At 39.2% G+C, this 18,427-nt stretch overlaps 1 protein-coding gene across 5 annotated transcripts in view; it reads left to right on the plus strand.

The window, feature by feature from the left end:
- Nucleotides 1-18,427, plus strand: part of LOC122662373 (pathogenesis-related homeodomain protein) — a 48,392-nt gene that overhangs the window by 11,193 nt on the left and 18,772 nt on the right. For 3 of the 5 annotated variants that reach the window (XM_043857989.1, XM_043857993.1, XM_043857990.1), the window contains exons 3-9: nt 9,059-9,224; nt 9,753-9,876; nt 10,428-10,540; nt 10,627-11,019; nt 15,030-15,257; nt 15,422-15,511; nt 17,145-17,195. In XM_043857989.1, the coding sequence (XP_043713924.1) occupies nt 9,059-9,224; nt 9,753-9,876; nt 10,428-10,540; nt 10,627-11,019; nt 15,030-15,257; nt 15,422-15,511; nt 17,145-17,195 (1,165 nt within the window). The remainder of the gene's footprint in view (nt 1-9,058; nt 9,225-9,752; nt 9,877-10,427; nt 10,541-10,626; nt 11,020-15,029; nt 15,258-15,421; nt 15,512-17,144; nt 17,196-18,427) is intronic. The other 2 variants (XM_043857991.1, XM_043857992.1) reach the window with 2 other exon arrangements.

An 18,427-nucleotide genomic window follows, 5' to 3' on the forward strand; every position in this document is an offset into this window, starting at 1 on the left:
CCACCACTACCGTACCTCTTCCCCAATTGCCAGATCTTGATCTAGAGATTGCTCCACCTCTTGGTAAGGATCCTTCTCTTGATCTTCCTATTGTTGTTCGTAAAGGCATTAGGTCTTATACCCAACATCCCACCTCTCATGTTGTTTCATTTGACTCCTGATCTCCTTCATATCACACTTTTATATCTTCTCTGTCCTCTATTTCTATTCCACAGAAGTGGCAGGAGGCAATTGCAGATCCAAAATGGAAAGCAACCATGATGGGGGAAATGAAAGCCTTATCCAAAAATGAGACATGAGAGCTAGTGGTTCTTCCCTCGGGTAAGAAACCAGTTGGCTGTAAATGGGTATTTGTTGTCAAGCAGAAGGTGGATGGATCAGTTGATAGATACAAGGCCAGACTTGTCACTAAGGGGTTTACTCAAACCTATGGGATCGACTACTAGGAGACCTTTGCCCCAGTTGCAAACTTGAATACTGTCCGAGTCCTATTATCATAAGCTGTTAATCTGGGCTGGGACTTGCACCAGTTAGATGTGAAAAATGTCTTTCTTCATGGGGAGCTGGAAGAAGAAGTCCATATGGAGATTCCTCCAGGTTTTTCTTTTAAAAAAACTTATGGGAAGGTTTGCAGACTGAAGCGCGCAGTGTATGAGCTGAAGCAATCTCCTCGAGCTTGGTTTGGGAGATTCCATAGAGCCATGATCTTTGTAGGGTACAAACAGAGCAATGCTGACCACACATTGTTCATCAAGCGTCGTGGAGATAAGATCAACTCTTCTTATTGTCTATGTCAATGACATAGTTATGACTGGTAATGATGCTGATGAAGTTTCTAAACTGAAACTTTTCTTGGGACGAGAATTTGAAATAATGGATCTTGGATAGCTAAGGTACTTCCTTGGGATTGAAGTTGCTCGTTCTTCCAAAAGCATATTTTTCTCCCAAAGGAAGTATGTTCTAGACCTACTTTCAGAGAGTGGTTTGTTGAGTTGTCGTCCTTGTGATACTCCTTTGGACGCCAATACTTGTTTGCAAGAGAAAGATGGTACTCCCGTTGATAAGGGTCCTTATCAACGGTTGGTGGGAAAATAGATTTATCTCTCACACAAGACCAAACATTGCATTTTCGGTAAGCCTTGTCAGTCAGTTCATGCATGATCCCTACTCCAACCATATAGATGTTGTTCTTCGTATTCTCCACTACTTGAAGTCAGCTCCAGGAAAAGGAATTCTTTGTCCTCACATGATCATCTTCGTATTGAAGCTTACACAGATGCGGACTAGGGTGGTAATCCTGATCGGAAATCTACTTCAGGGTATTGCATGTTTGTTCGAGGTAATCTTGTCACATGGCATAGTAAAAAACAGAATGTAGTGGCAAGATCCAATGCTGAAGTAGAGTTCCGTGCTATGGCTCAAGGAATCTGTGAGTTATTGTGGCTTCAAAGTTTACTCCAAGATCTTAGTGGTTCTGTTCATCGTCTAATGGTGTTGTACTGTGACAACAAAGCAACGATCAGCATTGCCCATAATCCAGTACAACGTGATTGTACCAAGCATGTGGAGATTGACAGACACTTCATCGAGGAAAAGTTGGAAAGTGGACAAATTTGTATACCTTTTGTGAATTCGAGTGATCAACTTGCTGATATCTTCACTCTAAAGGTTGAGTGGAAAGATGTTTCATCCTAATTTGGTCAAGTTGGGCATGTGTGATATTTATGCACCAACTTGAGGGGGAGTGTTGAGTAGTCAAACCCAAAAGAGTATATTTGTTTTATTCTTAAGTTTAGTCGGCTATGTGGGTTTTAGTCCCACATTGCCTATTTGTAATTCTGTCCTCTCTTTTCAATATTATAAATCGAAGAGCTTGGGGTGATCATTACTCACTTAAGCATTACATCCCATCGTGTTCTGTTAACAACTACTATGTAGCTTTCAACTTAAAAATAGAAACTTCCAATAAGATCTTACTTGCCATAACATCAAAATAGAAACCCCCCTGTTGCTAATGGCTTAGCAACTAAAACTAGCACAAAGAAATAGAAACTATGACAAAATAGTAACTATTAACTAAATATCCTTCACATGTTGTAGCAACATGGATCCACACAATCTCCGCAGTATCTGTCCTCCACAGTCGCTGGTCTGTAATGTTAGATATATGGGCCAGAATACCGTGGGGGGTATTCTGGACCTTTTTTCCTTTGTTATTTTATTTGTTTTGTATGTGGTTTAGTCCCACATTGCTCATGTACATAATTTTACTGTTTTATTACTCTTATAAATAAAGAGGTGCTTGGGATGGAATTAATCATCCAAGCCTTTCCCTAATTTTAAATCTCTCTACATATGGTATCAGAGCAGATTTCGAATTAGGGACCAACAACCTTCGATTTCAGTCCTTTCCTCCCTCTCTCTCTCTCGATCTTCTTCCCCTCTCTTTCTTTCTCTCTTCTCCCTTGTTCTCCATCCCCATATAGGGCAGCAGTGATGAGGTGATCATGCGATCCAGTTGCTGCCCCCATTACCTCATTTATGCCCCATAATTCTGCTCGATAGGAACAGACCAGAGCTGCCTGCGATATTGGTTTTTCAGTTTTTTTGGAGATTGCTTCTACAACAGCTATAAGGAATCAACTCCTCTCTTTGAAGACCACAACCTGCTGCAGGATTTCTCTTTCATTGGTTCAGTTCTTATCCCACAGATTTGAAGACCTCCTTGAGATCGATTCCACCATTACAGGGTTTTTTCCAAAACCTTGACACCTATCGATCTTAGGGTTGCTGCTGTCCATTGGACCTGATTTTTTGCAGGTTATTTCTTCCATTATAAAGGGTCAATCGACTTCAGTTGAAGCCACTTTTCTGCAGTTTTTGTCCCTCTTTATTTCCTTTATCGATCTCAACAATTCAAGGTTTTTTCAAAACCCTGACAATATCGATATAGGGCTCTTCCTTTGCTGCTGTTTCTGATTTTTGGAGAGTTGATTCAGCCCTTAATTTGAAGTTAATATTGGGCTTATTTGCTGCCAGTATGGGTGATTCTATCACTTCTTCAGCTACTTCGGATCAGCCACTTAATGATGGTCACAGTAAGACAGACTATCACAGCTTCCCACCAAATCCTATTAAACTTGATGGCTCGAATTACCTGTTATGGTCCAGATCTGCCTCTTTTGCCATTGCTGGCTGTGGTCTCACCAGCCATATTAATGGCACTAGTGTTATGCCTATTGAACAAGGCCCTGCTCAGGAAAGGTGGCTTGCCAATAATGGTGTTCTCATGTCCTACTTGATTAGCTCTATGACTTCAGATTTGCAGCATAATTTTCTTCTTCTAGACACAGCTGCACAGATTTGGGCTGCCTGCAAGGAAACCTACGGGCAACTTGGCAATGATGCCCAGGTATATGAACTTTAGAAGAAGGTCCTTCATACCACTCAAGGTGAACTTTCAGTTTCGAAGTATTATGTTACTCTACGCAGTCTATGGCAACAATTAGACCACTTCTCTGACTTCCACCCAACTACAATTGCTGATCTTGCTTCCTATAAGAAGCATGTGGACAAGATCAGGGTCTATGATTTTTTGGCTGGCTTAAATGTGGAGTATGATCAAATTCGTGTTCAAGTGTTGGGCCATACGCCTTTTCCCACACTTGAACAATCTTATGCCTTGGTGTCCTCTGAGGAGAACCGTAGGGCTGCCATGTTGCACCCTCCTACTACTGACAGATCAGCTCTCAAGGTTGCTGCCCCTGCCACTCCTGCACCTAGTGGCACTGCTTCTCTTGGTGATTCTACTACAGGGACTGTTGTTTATGAGCACTATCACAAACCCTATCACACCAAGGAGAAGTGCTGGAAACTTCATGGGAACCCAGCTGACTTTGAAGCTAAAAGGGCTGCCAAGACAAAGACAAAGACAAAGACCAAGGCCCATCAGACTGAAACTGTTACTGCAGCCCCTACTACTGACACTGGTCTATCCCAGGATGATCTACAGGCATTTTTATGTGTGCTAAGGTCTTCCGCTACTATTGCCTCTACTACATTAGCTCCTGCCAATTCTTCTGCTCCTTTAGGTGCACACTTTGCCCGATTAGGTATTCCATTTGGAGGTCATTGTGCTTCTGTAGCTTCCCATCCTTGGATCATAGATTCTGGGGCTACAGATCATATGACCGGTTCCTTTGGTTTGTTTCATAGATATTCTCCCACTTTTGGGAAAGACAAGGTCAAGATGGCTGATGGTTCCCTTTCTTCCATATCTGGAAAAGGAATCATCAACTGTACTTCCTCTCTTCCCTTGTCTTCTGTTTTGCACATTCCTAACTTTACTACTAACCTTCTTTCCATTAGTAGTATTACCCGTGATCTTAACTACAAAGTTACTTTCTTTCCTTCTCATTGTGTGTTTCAGGATCTGGAATCTGGGAAGACGATTGGATTGGGTAAAGTGCACGGTGGGCTGTACTTGCTTGATGACGGTCGCTTCTCTCCACCACCATTGTCTTCTCCACTACACCAGAACTCCATAGTCTCTTCTGAACTCTACTAGTGGCACTCTAGGTTAGGTCACCCCCCTTTAGGAATTTTAGCTCATTTATTTCCTAGTTTGGTCACCCTTCGTACTAAGGATGATTTTTTTTGTGAGGCTTGTGTTCTGGCCAAACAGACACGTTCAACTTATCCACTTTCAAATAAAAAGAGTTGTTCTTGTTTTTAATTGGTGCATTCTGATGTTTGGGGCCCTAGTCGTAAAACATCTATTTCTGGTCATCGTTGGTTTGTCTCTTTCATTGATTGTCATTCTAGGAACACCTAGGTGTATCTTTTGCAAACAAAAAATCAGGGATTTGAAGCTTCTCCTTAGCAGTGAGTTTGAGGTCAAAGATTTTGGCCCTCTAAAATATTTTCTAGGGATAGAAGTTGCTCGCTCTTCAAAAGGCATATTTCTTTCCCAAAGGAAATATGTCCTTGATCTATTGACTGAGACAGGGCTGCTAGGTTGTCATCCTTCAGATACTCCTATGGAAGCTACTACAAAACTTAGGGAGAAAGAGGGTGAGCCGGTTGACAAGGGTGGTTATTAGCGGTTAGTGGGCAAACTAATCTACCTTTCCCACACACGACCTGACATAGCAGTTGCTGTAAGTTTGGTGAGCCAGTTCATGCATGATCTCTATTCCTCTCATATGGATGCAGTCCGTCGAATTTTGAGGTATTTGAAGTCTGCTCCAGGAAAGGGAATCCTCTTATCTCCCAATGGTCATCTCAAGATTGAAGCTTATACTAATGCCGATTGGGCTGGTTCTACTGACAGGAAATCTATCTCTGGCTATTGTTCCTTTGTGGGTGGGAACCTTGTCACATGACGTAGCAAAAAGCAGAATGTTGTGGCAAGGTCCAGTGCTGAAGCCGAGTTTCGTGCGATGGCCCAAGGCATTTGTGAACTTCTATGGCTTAGAGGATTGTTGCAGGATATCGGTGTTGCTGTCCATCTTCCCATGATCCCTATTCCTCTCATATGGATGCAGTTCGTCGTATTTTGAGGTATTTGAAGTCTGCTCCAGGAAAGAGAATCCTCCTATCTCCCAATGGTCATCTCAAGATTGAAGCTTATACTGATGCCGATTGGGCTGGTTCTACTGACAGGAAATCTATCTCTGGCTATTGTTCCTTTGTGGGTGGGAACCTTGTCACATGGCGTAGCAAAAAGCAGAATGTTGTGGCAAGGTCCAGTGCTGAAGCCGAGTTTCGTGCAATGGCCCAAGGCATTTGTGAACTTCTATGGCTTAGAGGATTGTTGCAGGATATCGGTGTTGCTGTCCATCTTCCCATGATGCTTTATTGTGACAATAAGGCTGCCATTAGCATTGCTCATAACCCTGTCCAGCATGATCGCACTAAACACGTGGAGGTTGACAGACATTTCATCAAGGAAAAGCATGAAGCTGGCCTCATTTGTGTTCCCTTTGTGAAGTCTACTGATCAACTGGCTGATGTGTTCACTAAGGGACTGAGTAGCAAGCTATTTCATCCTATCTTAGTCAAGTTGGGCATGCATGATATATATGCTCCAACTTAAGGGGGAGTGTTAGATATATGGGCCAGAATACCGTGGGGGGTATTCTGGACCTTTTTTCCTTTATTATTTTATTTGTTTTGTATGTGGTTTAGTCCCACATTGCTCATGTACATAATTTTACTGTTTTATTACTCTTATAAATAAAGAGGTGCTTGGGATGGAATTAATCATCCAGCCTTTCCCTAATTTTAAATCTCTCTACAGTGATTATATATGGGCAGGATATGGGCTTAAGTATTACTAACATATGGGCCCAAGTATGGGCCTGATTGTAACGTAAGTTGAATAGTTGATGGCCTATGTGGCTGTTTATAACTAAAATCATTGGGCCCAATTAGGGGCCAGAATGGGCTGGCTTTTCTTCCTCTATGTTTATACCCTTAGCTCTGCATCAGGAACCCACTTTAGTCTTCGCCTGGAATCCACCATGGACACCTAACGATCTACCCAAGCATATACTGAATCCACAACAGAAATCTGAGCTATATTACTTATCAAATCGCTGGAGAGGCCTTAGGCAGTTATGCCCTTACATGTATATATAGTATTTGCTAACCCAAAGTTGGATAGCGTAGGGACTGTTTACAGATAACCTTATCCAAAAGAAAATAATAAAAAACAGCAGTTCAATGGGATAAAACACCCCATCTATGAGGATAACTGCCTAGCACAGTTGGTAGAGAATGGAGTGGTAAAGCCCATCCTACCAGGAGGTCTCGGATTCGAACCTTCTGGTCCTCACCTTCCCTTCCCCTCCCCATAGAGTAGATGGCGATAAAAATAAAAAAATAAAAAAACCCCATCTACCAGCCATAGGAAGTAACATATTCTGCGAGAAGACTACCACGAGGAATTAGGATATTCTGACATCTCACTTAATCCAGCCAATATAATAAAAAAAAAAATAGCAATAGAATTTAAAAGAAAACAACCTTAAGAACCTAATTTATCTAACTAATAAATCTCATATTCCTAACTCCACATATTTTAGGCCCATTAAAGTATCCCACTACAATGAAAACCCCTTAGGCCAAAGGATCAACATATATATAGCCAAACCTAAGGCTTATTTCCACAAATATGAGCCTACTTATGTGATGTATCTGCAACATTCAGCCTCTTCTAGGTAGGATCATATTTAAGCCATGAGTCTTTGCCTTCTCATCCTTAGAAGCAGTTGATGATTGATCATCATTGCCTTCTCAAAGATGGCTCAGTGTTGCTTGCAGTTCATTACTTTCGTACTTGGGGTCGGGGAGTACATCAGCACCTTCAACTGGAAAAGACTGGACATTGTCCTCTGGTTTGAGGATGAGAACCATGTAGATACAGTGGGAAACCTTCCCTCTAGAGAGGTATTCAATGTCAATAATGGACCTACAACAAGAGGCATGAACTCCAAGTTATTCTGGGAATACTTAGATGTCTTCTGTTCGACAACTAAGGTTGATGGTACTTAAAGAAATTATCTCCTGACTTAATCAAGGGGAATAAAGTCCAAGATCCTCGTTCTCTGTTCCTTATCAATGAGCTACCTCACGAATGCAGCACGGAGAGTCATGAAAAACAAACTGCATACATCTGCCTTTGTGGTTGGTTCACAATTTAGGTGGCCTTTCTTATATCTTCAGAAGCACCTCTTGCACAATTTGATGGCATTGACGAACATTATCTTTTTGTTTGTTGATACATACAAAATACTTGTGTCTCAGAACTTTTAAGATTCAAATTTCTGTAGTTAGCAAAACACAATATTGGGATTTTTCTTAAATGACATTGAACCAATGTTAACAGATGACAACTTTGAGCTGCAATTCTCAAGTTAGCTGTGATATTTGATTTCAAGTCACCATATTTGAAATAAGCATGCCATCCTAGTGTACATCTTCTAGACTTGCACCCATCCCTCCATCCCATAGCAGCAGATTTGAATTACCTTTTTTTAGTCACCAAAATAAGTAAAAAAATTATATAATTTTTTTGAGCACTGATAAAATCTGAGTACGAGGGGCAATGTGTCAGTTAGAGTTTTTGCTCTTTCTGTAGATGATATAATTGAGTAAAATTAACTCACTTTAGTCCTTTAATCAAATGTCTAAGATGTTGCAAAAATCTAACAGTTAAGAAACAACGAATTTATAACTTCTAATGGAAACCTGGATCCATAAAAAGAAAAGAGAAAAATAAAGGTAAAAGGAAACAGTGATCTGATGTAGATTTCCAATCATAAGGATATGGATGTGTTATTGGAATTTCTGATTGATTAAAAGATTAAATATCAAGATCATTAGAAATTAGAGAAAGAAGAGAATTTGATGGAAATATTTCTCTCTCTCTGGACCTGTACTTTAAGGTTGTATTTGGTTGCTTTCAATGGGCTTTAAGAAGTAACATTGAGAGAAATTAGTTAAATGGACATATGTGGTTGACTCAGGAGAGAAAAGTGAGTGAAACAGCTAAAGTATTTCGAAATCAAAGCCTCAGTTTCTTCCCTCTCCCAGCATATGATAAATGTGAATGAAGAGAAATAGAGGGAGAGAGAATGAGAGAAGTGTGGAATAAAAATATGGAAACGCTGAAATATGTCATTTTCCTTCTCTTTTTTTTTTCCGTTCTCAAGGCAAACAAACTCCTAAATATTCTGACAGAAATACTTTGTACCTGTCATTTTCATTTTCCCTACCTTGAGAACACCCAAATGCAGCATACTATTTTTTTTCCCTCATCTTGAATAAAATTTATAATTAAATCATCAAGGTTATGAAACATTTTCAGAATAATCTCACATTTATTATTGGTGATGGAGTCACTGAAGATGATATGTAGCTCTTCTAGTTCACATTATTCTGCAATGAAGTGAATGCTGAATTTCTAAACCATTTCTCCTAAAATATTTAATGTTTCTCCCCAAATTTTGTTGTAAACAAGAATAAAATTTTCTTCCGAATTTTTTATTTGCAGTCGAGAAAAGATTAAGCCAGAAAATGAGCTACAGAGAGCCAAGAAGCAGATAGTGAAGTGCCAACTTGGAATACGTGATGCAATTCGCCAACTGCATTTGCTTAGTTCTGAAGGATGCATTGAAGACTCTGTGATTGCTCCAGATGGATCTGTTTTCCATGAACATGTAATACATATATCATGACCTTATTATGTTCTTAGGTGGGATGACTTAATTTAAATAACTTTGACAGAAATCCAACTTTATGTCTTAGAGTTTCTCCTCAATTATCTTGTTTTACAAAGAGGGAAACCTTAAAGTTTGAGGGCTCTATTTATAAAATATGAAGGGAGTTAAAATAAAATAAAAAAAGGATGAGTCTTACAGATGGTAAGATGGATGAAGAGGCGGTTCTGGCTCATGTCCATCATAGATATAATTGGTAATGCAATGTAATGACCATAACCATGTGACCATTGATGTAAAATCTTTGACAAAGGTTCCCAAAAACCCCCTATTAGTGGGATTAATACAACCACCTAATCAAGTTGCAGTTTGGATTAGGAGATCTTTGTGGTGGGACCAAATGATTATTTATTTCTTGCAGGACTCAGATTGTAGGCCATAATCATGTTAAATTCATCTATTTTTGCTTTTTTATTTTATTTTATTTTCTTGTTTTCTTGTTCACAAAGTTATGCCTTCTGTGTCTAGATTTTCTGTGCAAAGTGTAAGTCGCGGGATGCTTTTCCAGATAATGACATCATACTCTGTGATGGGACTTGCAACTGTGCTTTCCACCAGAAATGTCTGGAGCCTCCGTTGGCAACTGAAAAAAGTAAGCCATCCTTCTTAATTATTTTCTATAACGTAATTTCTCCTTAGGCTCCTAGGTGAGAACAATTGGACTGTGACTTGCATTCTATTGCTCCTGTAGACCGTAGTTATCATGGTGTCTAGGCAAAACCAAGGTGTTAGAGGTGGGCAGGACGCAAGGCAACTAAAACACCCGCATAGGCAACCAAGGCGACACTAGTTGTCAAGGCGGTCACCTACGCGACGCCTTGACAAGTATGATTGCTTGTCTGTTTCTCTGAACTATATTTCTCATGGATCATTCTTGTATTATAATAGGGTCAGAGATTGCAACTTAGCTTATTAAGCCTGTCTAGGCCTTGGGCAGGCAAAGAGTTCCATGTCCATATCACAGCCCTGGGGAAAAAAAAAATTATTTTATTTAGGCGAATATAATCTGTTGGTACATGCAGTTTCTGGTTGGAATAGTTTACAAATGGATTGTGGTTGGCTCAGTTTGGCCCCAATAGTCCAATACTGCCTCTCCTTCTTACTGGATGAACGTAAGTTTTTAATTTAATTATTAATATGCAGTTCCTCCAGGAGATCAAGGATGGTTTTGCAACTTTTGCGAGTGTAAGATGGAAATACTAGAGGCAATAAATGCACATCTCGGAACCCACTTCCCTGCAAACAGTAATTGGCAGGTGAGTTGCAGTAACATCTTCAAAAAAAATTTAGTTGCAATAATGTCTCTCAAATAAATTGATAAGGTTCTGAGGATTCATGATAGGATATTTTCAAGGAACAAGCTGCTTTGGTAGATGGTGGAATTGAATCTCTGAACCAGGAAGAAGAATGGCCCTCTGATGATTCTGAGGATGATGATTATGATCCAGAAAGAAATGACAAGAGCTGCAGTTGCAGTGGAGAAGGCACTGAAGAGAACATATCTGATGATGCAAGTTCTTCCAGCATCTTATTTTGGTCATCTGGAGATGATGTTAGCCTAAAATCTGGGAGACAAGTGAATGATGAAACTCCAAATGGTGACTCTCCTCAGGGTAAAAATAGAAGTAGGGGCTCTGACAATGACTTTATTGACTCACTCACAAGTGTAGATTCTGATGAAATTACAGGCCGACGTAGACAGCGAAGAGATGTTGATTATAAGAAGCTCCATGATGTGAGTATCATTAAACTCTTAGCTGGAAAGGTATTTATTAGGCATAACACATTCATTCATGTGTCCCTGGGTCTTGGTAATGTAGTCCTAGATAGGTAAGAGGCCTACTAGGAGCCAAACAACAGAATCAAATAACAAAAGGGGTTGCTGGTTCGAATGGACAGCACTAGGATTTAGGTCAATTCCTAGGGTTAGGGTTGGATATTGGGAAAGGGGTTTATAGGGTATTAATGGGCAGGTCTAGGGGGTCAATATGGTATAAAAATAATAAGATTTGGGAAGGTTTTAAAATTCTGCAGTTCTGGACAGAATTGTGTTGCAGGTTTTGGGTTTTAATGGAGCAAGGAATGGAGGGGATAAAGTGGAGACTAAGGGCTAGGGTTAAGGTCGAGTGTAGGGAGAGGTGTGGGGGATATAGGCTGGAAGTAGGGTTCGAAATTGATGGCCAGATCTGTAGTTATAAGGGAGTCCTAGTTGAAGTAGGAGTTGCAGGTTTAATGGAGATTAAGGTTTGATGGATGGAGGGGATTGTAGATTAGGTCTAACTAGAAGAAGGTTTAAAATAAAAACAGATTCAAACTCACTATATTGCCGGAACAATGGCAGCAACTTCATGACTTGAGAGAACCTCCCGATCTTCACAATGCAAGGAGTCGCAAGAGTCCACCCACCCTATCCACCTTGAGATCCACAAGGATATACACTCACAAAGAGCAGCAGCAATGGCAGCAAGCATAAAGCTAATTTTTATTAATCAAATTCGTATCCAATATATGGCCCCCTTAGAACCTTATATAAAAGACTCAAAATTAGACTTAGACACTAAAAAGGAATGGTCTAACCCAATCCTTAACCTATTAGCTAACTTAAACTGACTAGGAAACTGAAATAGACTCAAAATAGAGTCCTAATGACTTAAAAACAACTTAAACTACTTAAAATAAAGAAGATTCCCTAGTAGCCAATAGGATATAAGAACCTCTTAGCCAATAGGACCACTTCACTTAAATTAGACCAATTGAACCAATTGGATGCAACCAATTTAAACCGGTTCAATTAAAAACACACAATAAAAACTAAATATTGGGCTAATCCCGTATGCAACCTATGTACCCCTATTTTAGGCCTAGAAAAGTGGCCTATTACATTAGAAACTCATGGGATCAAAGGCCCAACATGTATGTAACCCAACCCTAGACTTATTTCTAATGAAACAAGCCCTATTTGGTGATGAATCTGCATCACTTGGCTTTGAGGCATTCACAGGGCTTGGGGTTTGTGATTTCAATGTGAGATGGGTTCCGGTGCAGCTGTCTAGTGCGGATATCTGTCAAGGAGTCGGATCTGGTTGACCATTAAATATTAGAAAATGGGAATCAGCTAATATAGATCCACTAACTAGATACAGGTGCTTGAACAAATCATACATGACAAGTATATGCAGTTTCCAAGTAAGGAAGAAAGTAAACTATTTAGATGTGTATATGAATGAACACATTTAGCAGAGAAAATTTAAATTATGAACTTCCAACATGACAATAACAGCTGCAACATGTAAGTGAAATTGTGAGCTTAATAGGGGCTGGACTTCTAACAAGTAACAATAACAGTCTGGCTTTTATGGTGAGTGCATGTTCTATAATGTGTGTCTATATGATTCAAAAAATTCAAAATGAAAAAGAGGGTGTGGCTTTGGAGGATCTGACCCACATCCCATACAGTTACATGTCATGTCATGCTTTGAGTTGGATGAAGGGTTGTGGTATTGTAGAATAATTTCCTCCTGGTATATTCTCTTTTTTTCTTCTCAATAAAATCTTCCTGTTGTTGCTGATACGGGGGAAAAATCAGCCTCTTGTTCTTGGAACATGATAGAAAAATTATTTCCATATGTTCACTGGTACATCATTGAACCATTCTAGTAAGTTGTTGCCTTGTACAACTACTAAGGCACATCAGAATTTCCTTATTTATATGATTTATGCTTGCAATTTTTCCAACTAAAGCTTTCTCAACTGATTTAAAGACCTTGTATGATTTCCAACGAGAGTCACATGGAGTAAAGTCATGAGAGATTCAACATACTGTGTCTTCAATGCTTCCAAAAAAGGTTAATGGAATATGTGATTTAATTCTGATCAATTTGAAAGGAATTGATTATGTTGGTTATGGGCCCCATAAATTTGAGAATAGTGTAACCTTGTTGAGGAATAGGTAAGATGTAAGGGGCTTTTTACTCATTCTTGTATATGGGATACTAGTGGATATATTTACCCTTTAAGGGGATGTCCTTCCATCATATCATTCAATATAATGGGTGGGGAATTAAATTGTAACTCTCTCTGATACCCCATCTTTTCTACTTCCTCCATTTTCTTCCACCTCTAAGTGTGGTTCAGATCAAGGGCAGTTTCAGCCAGTTCACAACGAACCATCCAAGAGTCTTTCAAAAACTCCTTGAAATAATTCTTCTGCAAGATAATATACCTTGATTGGACCTAGCAACCTCAATTTCTGTAAAATATCTCAATTGCAGTGAGTCCTTGATACATGATCACTGCTGTATTCTTTGCCATCATGGTATTTAACAAACGGAGACTCATCCGCTTGGCTCTGACTGTATCAGAGTTTTATTGTCTAGGAGATTGCTTCAAGTACAATGCTTTCTTCGACTACTGACATGCTCCCCCAGGCCGCAACCCACTCCTGGTCCAATAGAGATTTTAAAGCCTTGAGGACTAGTCATATGCACATCCTCTTGCAAATCTGTAATTATGAATGCATTCTTAATATCAAGTTACCACAAGAGTCAAGCCTTGTTTGCCACAGCTGCTATTATTTGTCACACACATGCAATTCATCTTAGCGAGTGGAGCAAACTACTGATGATTGATGCCATATGTTCTTATGAACCCTTTTGTCCACCATTCTTACTTTATATCAAGCAGCTGAAACTGTCATGAAAAGTTGAATGGTGGTCTCTTGAGCTTCATCAAGGAAACCCGAATAATGATCTTATTTGCATTAGAACTGATGTCCTTACCGACAGACTGTATAGGGCTTGGTTCCCTTGTTCCTTATCAAGTTGGGCATATGGGACATCCATGCAACAACTCGAGGGGAAGTGTAAAAAGACATATGTAAGATGTGGTTGGGTATTTAAATAATTTTTGTATAGGATATTGTAATCCTTAAAGGTGTTTTTCTTTCCTCTATTTGTTATATAATATAATGGGTGTGGAGAAAATCATAGCTCTCCCACAGACACCATCTTCTCCACTTCCTCTGTCTTCTTCCTCTGTTTCTTCTTCCTTCTGTGTGCCAAAAGAACTGGGGTAAAAGTTCTAAGAAAAGTTTATGGGGTTTTAGGAAATCGAGAAACCTAGAGAACAAAGAATTACAGGTTGAACTTCCTCTGTTTCTTCTTCCTTCTGTGTGCCAAAAGAACTGGGGTAAAAGTTCTAAGAAAAGTTTATATGGTTTTAGGAAATCGAGAAACCTAGAGATAAAGAATTACAGGTTGAACTATTAGAGATGGGATCTAAGGTTAAAATACAGGTGTTAGTTAAAGAACTTAGGACTGCTAATGAGAAAAACAAATCCCTAAAAATAGTGAAAATCTAGGCCAGGCTCAGGGGGCAAATTTGTTCAAGAAAAATGTAAGCAAAACAACCATAATCATTGTGCTGGGCTAAACACCAGATTAGCATGTGAAATCTATGGTATGCCTCTAGACAATGGCATAAATACACGTAATTAGTGTCTTTGGTGTCTGAACTTTCCAGTTGGAAAGATAGAACTCATTATATGAGGAAGGTGCATTTTTTTTTCGGGGGTGAATAAAATTTGATCTTCGAAAGGAGAACTGTTGCTGCAGAATCTGTGGAGTGTTGTATTTAATTCTGTTCTGATTCTGGTATGACATCAATTTAGAATGCGGATTATTACCCAAGGATTTATGTTGGAATTTCCCAGTGAAAAAAACAATCATTTTCCTAATTTTCTTCCAGGAAATGTTTGGTAAGGATGATCATGAAACTACACAGCTTAGTGAAGATGAAGACTGGGGGCCTGGTAGAAGAAAGCGTAGAGAAAAGGAGTCAGATGTGGCCAATGCCCTCATGACTTTGTGTGTAAATGAGGACAGACGTTCCACTGTGGTTCCCATGGAATCTAAGGAGAAACCTTATTCAGTTTCAGACAGAAAAATTTTTCGGATTCCCCCTAGTGCAGTTGAGGTAGTTCCTTCTCTCCACTGCTAACTTGCATTTTATTATTGAAGCAGTAATGAATTAATCTTTGAAACAGCACTGTTTAATGTCAGCTATTTTGCCTTCTTGTTTTAGACATTGTGAGGTATCTTGAAGCTTTTATGCTAACTATTTTCTGTATGCTTTACCAGAAGCTTCGGGAAGCCTTTTCTGAAAATGAGCTTCCTTCAAGAGCTGTCAAGGAGAATCTCTCACAGCAGTTGGGTCTTGCATCTGAAAAGGTAATAATGCGGATTCTAATAACCTAAAGAGAGGGTTTAGAATACCAAGGAGTTTTCCCAGAAAGCAGTGACAGGTTTAGAAACCAGAATACCAGATTGATGTAGAGCTAGGTCAATTATGACCTATCCCACTGTAAGAATCAAGGTGCTGATTAACAGTGGGCTTAACAAGTGGTTCCAACAACACAATATCAGGAAATCACACAACAACCAAGCTACTGATATAGTTCTTAACACAGCAGACATTCAAGGGTCTGAGACACACTACAAGGCTGTTAACTAGTCACGGAAAATAGGGCAGTACACAGTCTGAACTGTCGGCTGAACAGAGAGTGAATTAAAACACAGAATTAGCAACTGACTCAGATTTAGTAACTAAACAAATCTGATGGTCCAGACCTTCCTATCGAGGGCAGTACCTGTTGATGGGAACAACTCCTAATAGCCTCAACCTAATCTGATGGCTGAGTGATAAGTTATGAAGAGGACTCAGAATTGGAAAGTTTTCTCCAAAATAGTAACTCACTGATTACAGTCAACCCAGCAATTAGAACATTCTCAAACTACCATCGAAGCAAGGTCCTGAAGGGTATTCCACAGTCATCAGATAAGCTAGAGTTCCAGAGTGATATATAAACACATAAATGTATGCATACATATATGCCCATATATCTAAAAGTGAAGTATGTGTACACACTTCCACACAGAACACACACACACACACACAGAGTACACAGAAGTTTTGTAGAACTAAGTTGTCTGAATCTAAGAAGCTTTGGGGAAAATGAATAATAGAAGATTTAGGAGGCATGGAACTGTGTAGGAACTAGATGGTGTATCATACTGCGGTATTTTGTACATAAAGATGCCTTCTCTTGACTGATGTCATCCTTATCAAATCACATTTTGACCTCCACACCATGGATATAATCTTTGATTAGATTCCACCTCACTCCTCACAATCAATTATATCAAGGGCATTCTGGTCATTTTGGGGTCAACACACCCCAATTATGTGTCTGGCACAAAAGCTTACCTTTGCTAGCGAAACATAATCTTTGATTAGATTCCACTTCACTCTTCACAGAACCATCAATATATCTAGGGCATCTTTGCCATTTTATTGTATAAGTGGACACCACGGTCCAGAATGTTGCCAAATCTTTCCATGACCAGCATGATGTTCATTGAATCTCATCTTAATCTCTTTAGTCTGCCCATAAGATTAGAACATTTGGGTCTCTTTCAAAGTAAGCAGATCCATTGATGTTTTGATTAACGGTATGGTATATTTTGTTAATTTTGTTCAATCTATTTAGTGTACCTGCAAGGGTATAACATGAACTTCTGCCAAAATGATCAAGGACATTCCATACTTGATCGAATTTGGTGATTTGATATTAAATATTTAAGGTTTTAGTCAAAGTCAGTCGAAATATGCTGAAGCTTGACCTTATTCTGTACTGTATGGAAGTCAGATGAATGGTCTGATATGATAATAGTACTCAAGATCGAGGACATCATATTGCACACCCTTCAAGGAAACAATGACATGACCCATTGCTATAACTTTTACCTACTACCTTATTTTGAATCTGGAGTTTCAGTCTTTATAATTTCCTGTTACTTTCAGGTAAGTAAATGGTTCAAGAATGCCCGGTACACTGCTCTAAAAGTCAGGAAGGTCAGCATACTAAACCTTTATGAGAGCTTGTTTCTATTATATTCCAATCCCATAAAGCACCTTATGTTCATTTTGGTGTTATTTTTTCTCCTTTTAGTAATATAAGCTCTTTGATCCTTGTTTATCATATATTCCATTCGATTCCCTTAAAGAAAAAAGATAGGGCTTCTAAATAATTCAGGACTCATGAGTGAAGCAAAAACATCACTGAGGGACAATAAGGATATGTATGGCAACTATTCTGTTTCAAAAAATTAGTTCAGAGTCAAAATCGATTTTTTTCTGTTTCTGTATTTTTGGAGTAATTCTGTACAAACAAATGTTGTATGGTAAAAAAAAATTTCTGCTATTACAGAGAAACAGAAACATGTATGGATTCATGGTTTCCTCCTCCATGAGGATGCTCCACTGGATTCATGGCAAGAAAAAAAATACTGGAAGGATTTACCAGAAACTAAAGCAAAACCGTGGGAGAAACCCCAACACGATGTGGGTTGCCTATTGAGGTTTCAGAAAAATAGAAGAAGAGGTCGGTTCGGTTAGAGGTGCGGAATGGAGAGTGAGATTTCAGAAATAAAAAAGAAAAGTAAATCAGATAAAGAAAGGATTGAGGGTTAGTGGAAGATTTTAGTGGATGGAGAAGAGGGACGGTGGGGTTTTGATTATGAGATTGGGGTGATCAAAGAGAAAATGGAAAAGGGGTTTCAGATGTTGGATTTGGGGTTATGGGAATAAAAGGGGAAGAGGGTGTTCGATGGAGGTAAGAGGAAAAATAAAAGAAAGGCGATAAGAATCCGAAAAAGAAGAAGAAGAGTTGCAGCGGCTGCTTTCTTCCCCAGCTCAGGGGAGCTCGACAGGTCCATTCCTTGAATAGTGGAAATACTGCTTTAATTTACTCAATTCCATCTTTCGGAAATTTTTATTAAAGTGAAAGAAACAGAGAAGCATTTATTTACAAACCCACAGATGAAGGAACCCATCCACTAAAGGTACATATCTTTCGCTTGTATATAATAGGCAGAGAGATGAGAGATCTCCATGAATGAATGAAAGATTCACTGTACAGAAACAATAATTGAAACCTAACAAAGATTTAAAAAGAAAACAAAAAGAGTACAGTGGGAGATGGGAGAGCTGAATATCATCTCCAAATACAGAGTATTTCATTCTAATTCTGCAGATCTTGAGGAGGTGGAAGAGGGACGTCGTCTGTAATGAAAAATCGAGGTTTC

This window comes from Telopea speciosissima, chromosome 5 (assembly GCF_018873765.1).
Source record: "Telopea speciosissima isolate NSW1024214 ecotype Mountain lineage chromosome 5, Tspe_v1, whole genome shotgun sequence".
NCBI lineage: Eukaryota > Viridiplantae > Streptophyta > Magnoliopsida > Proteales > Proteaceae > Telopea > Telopea speciosissima.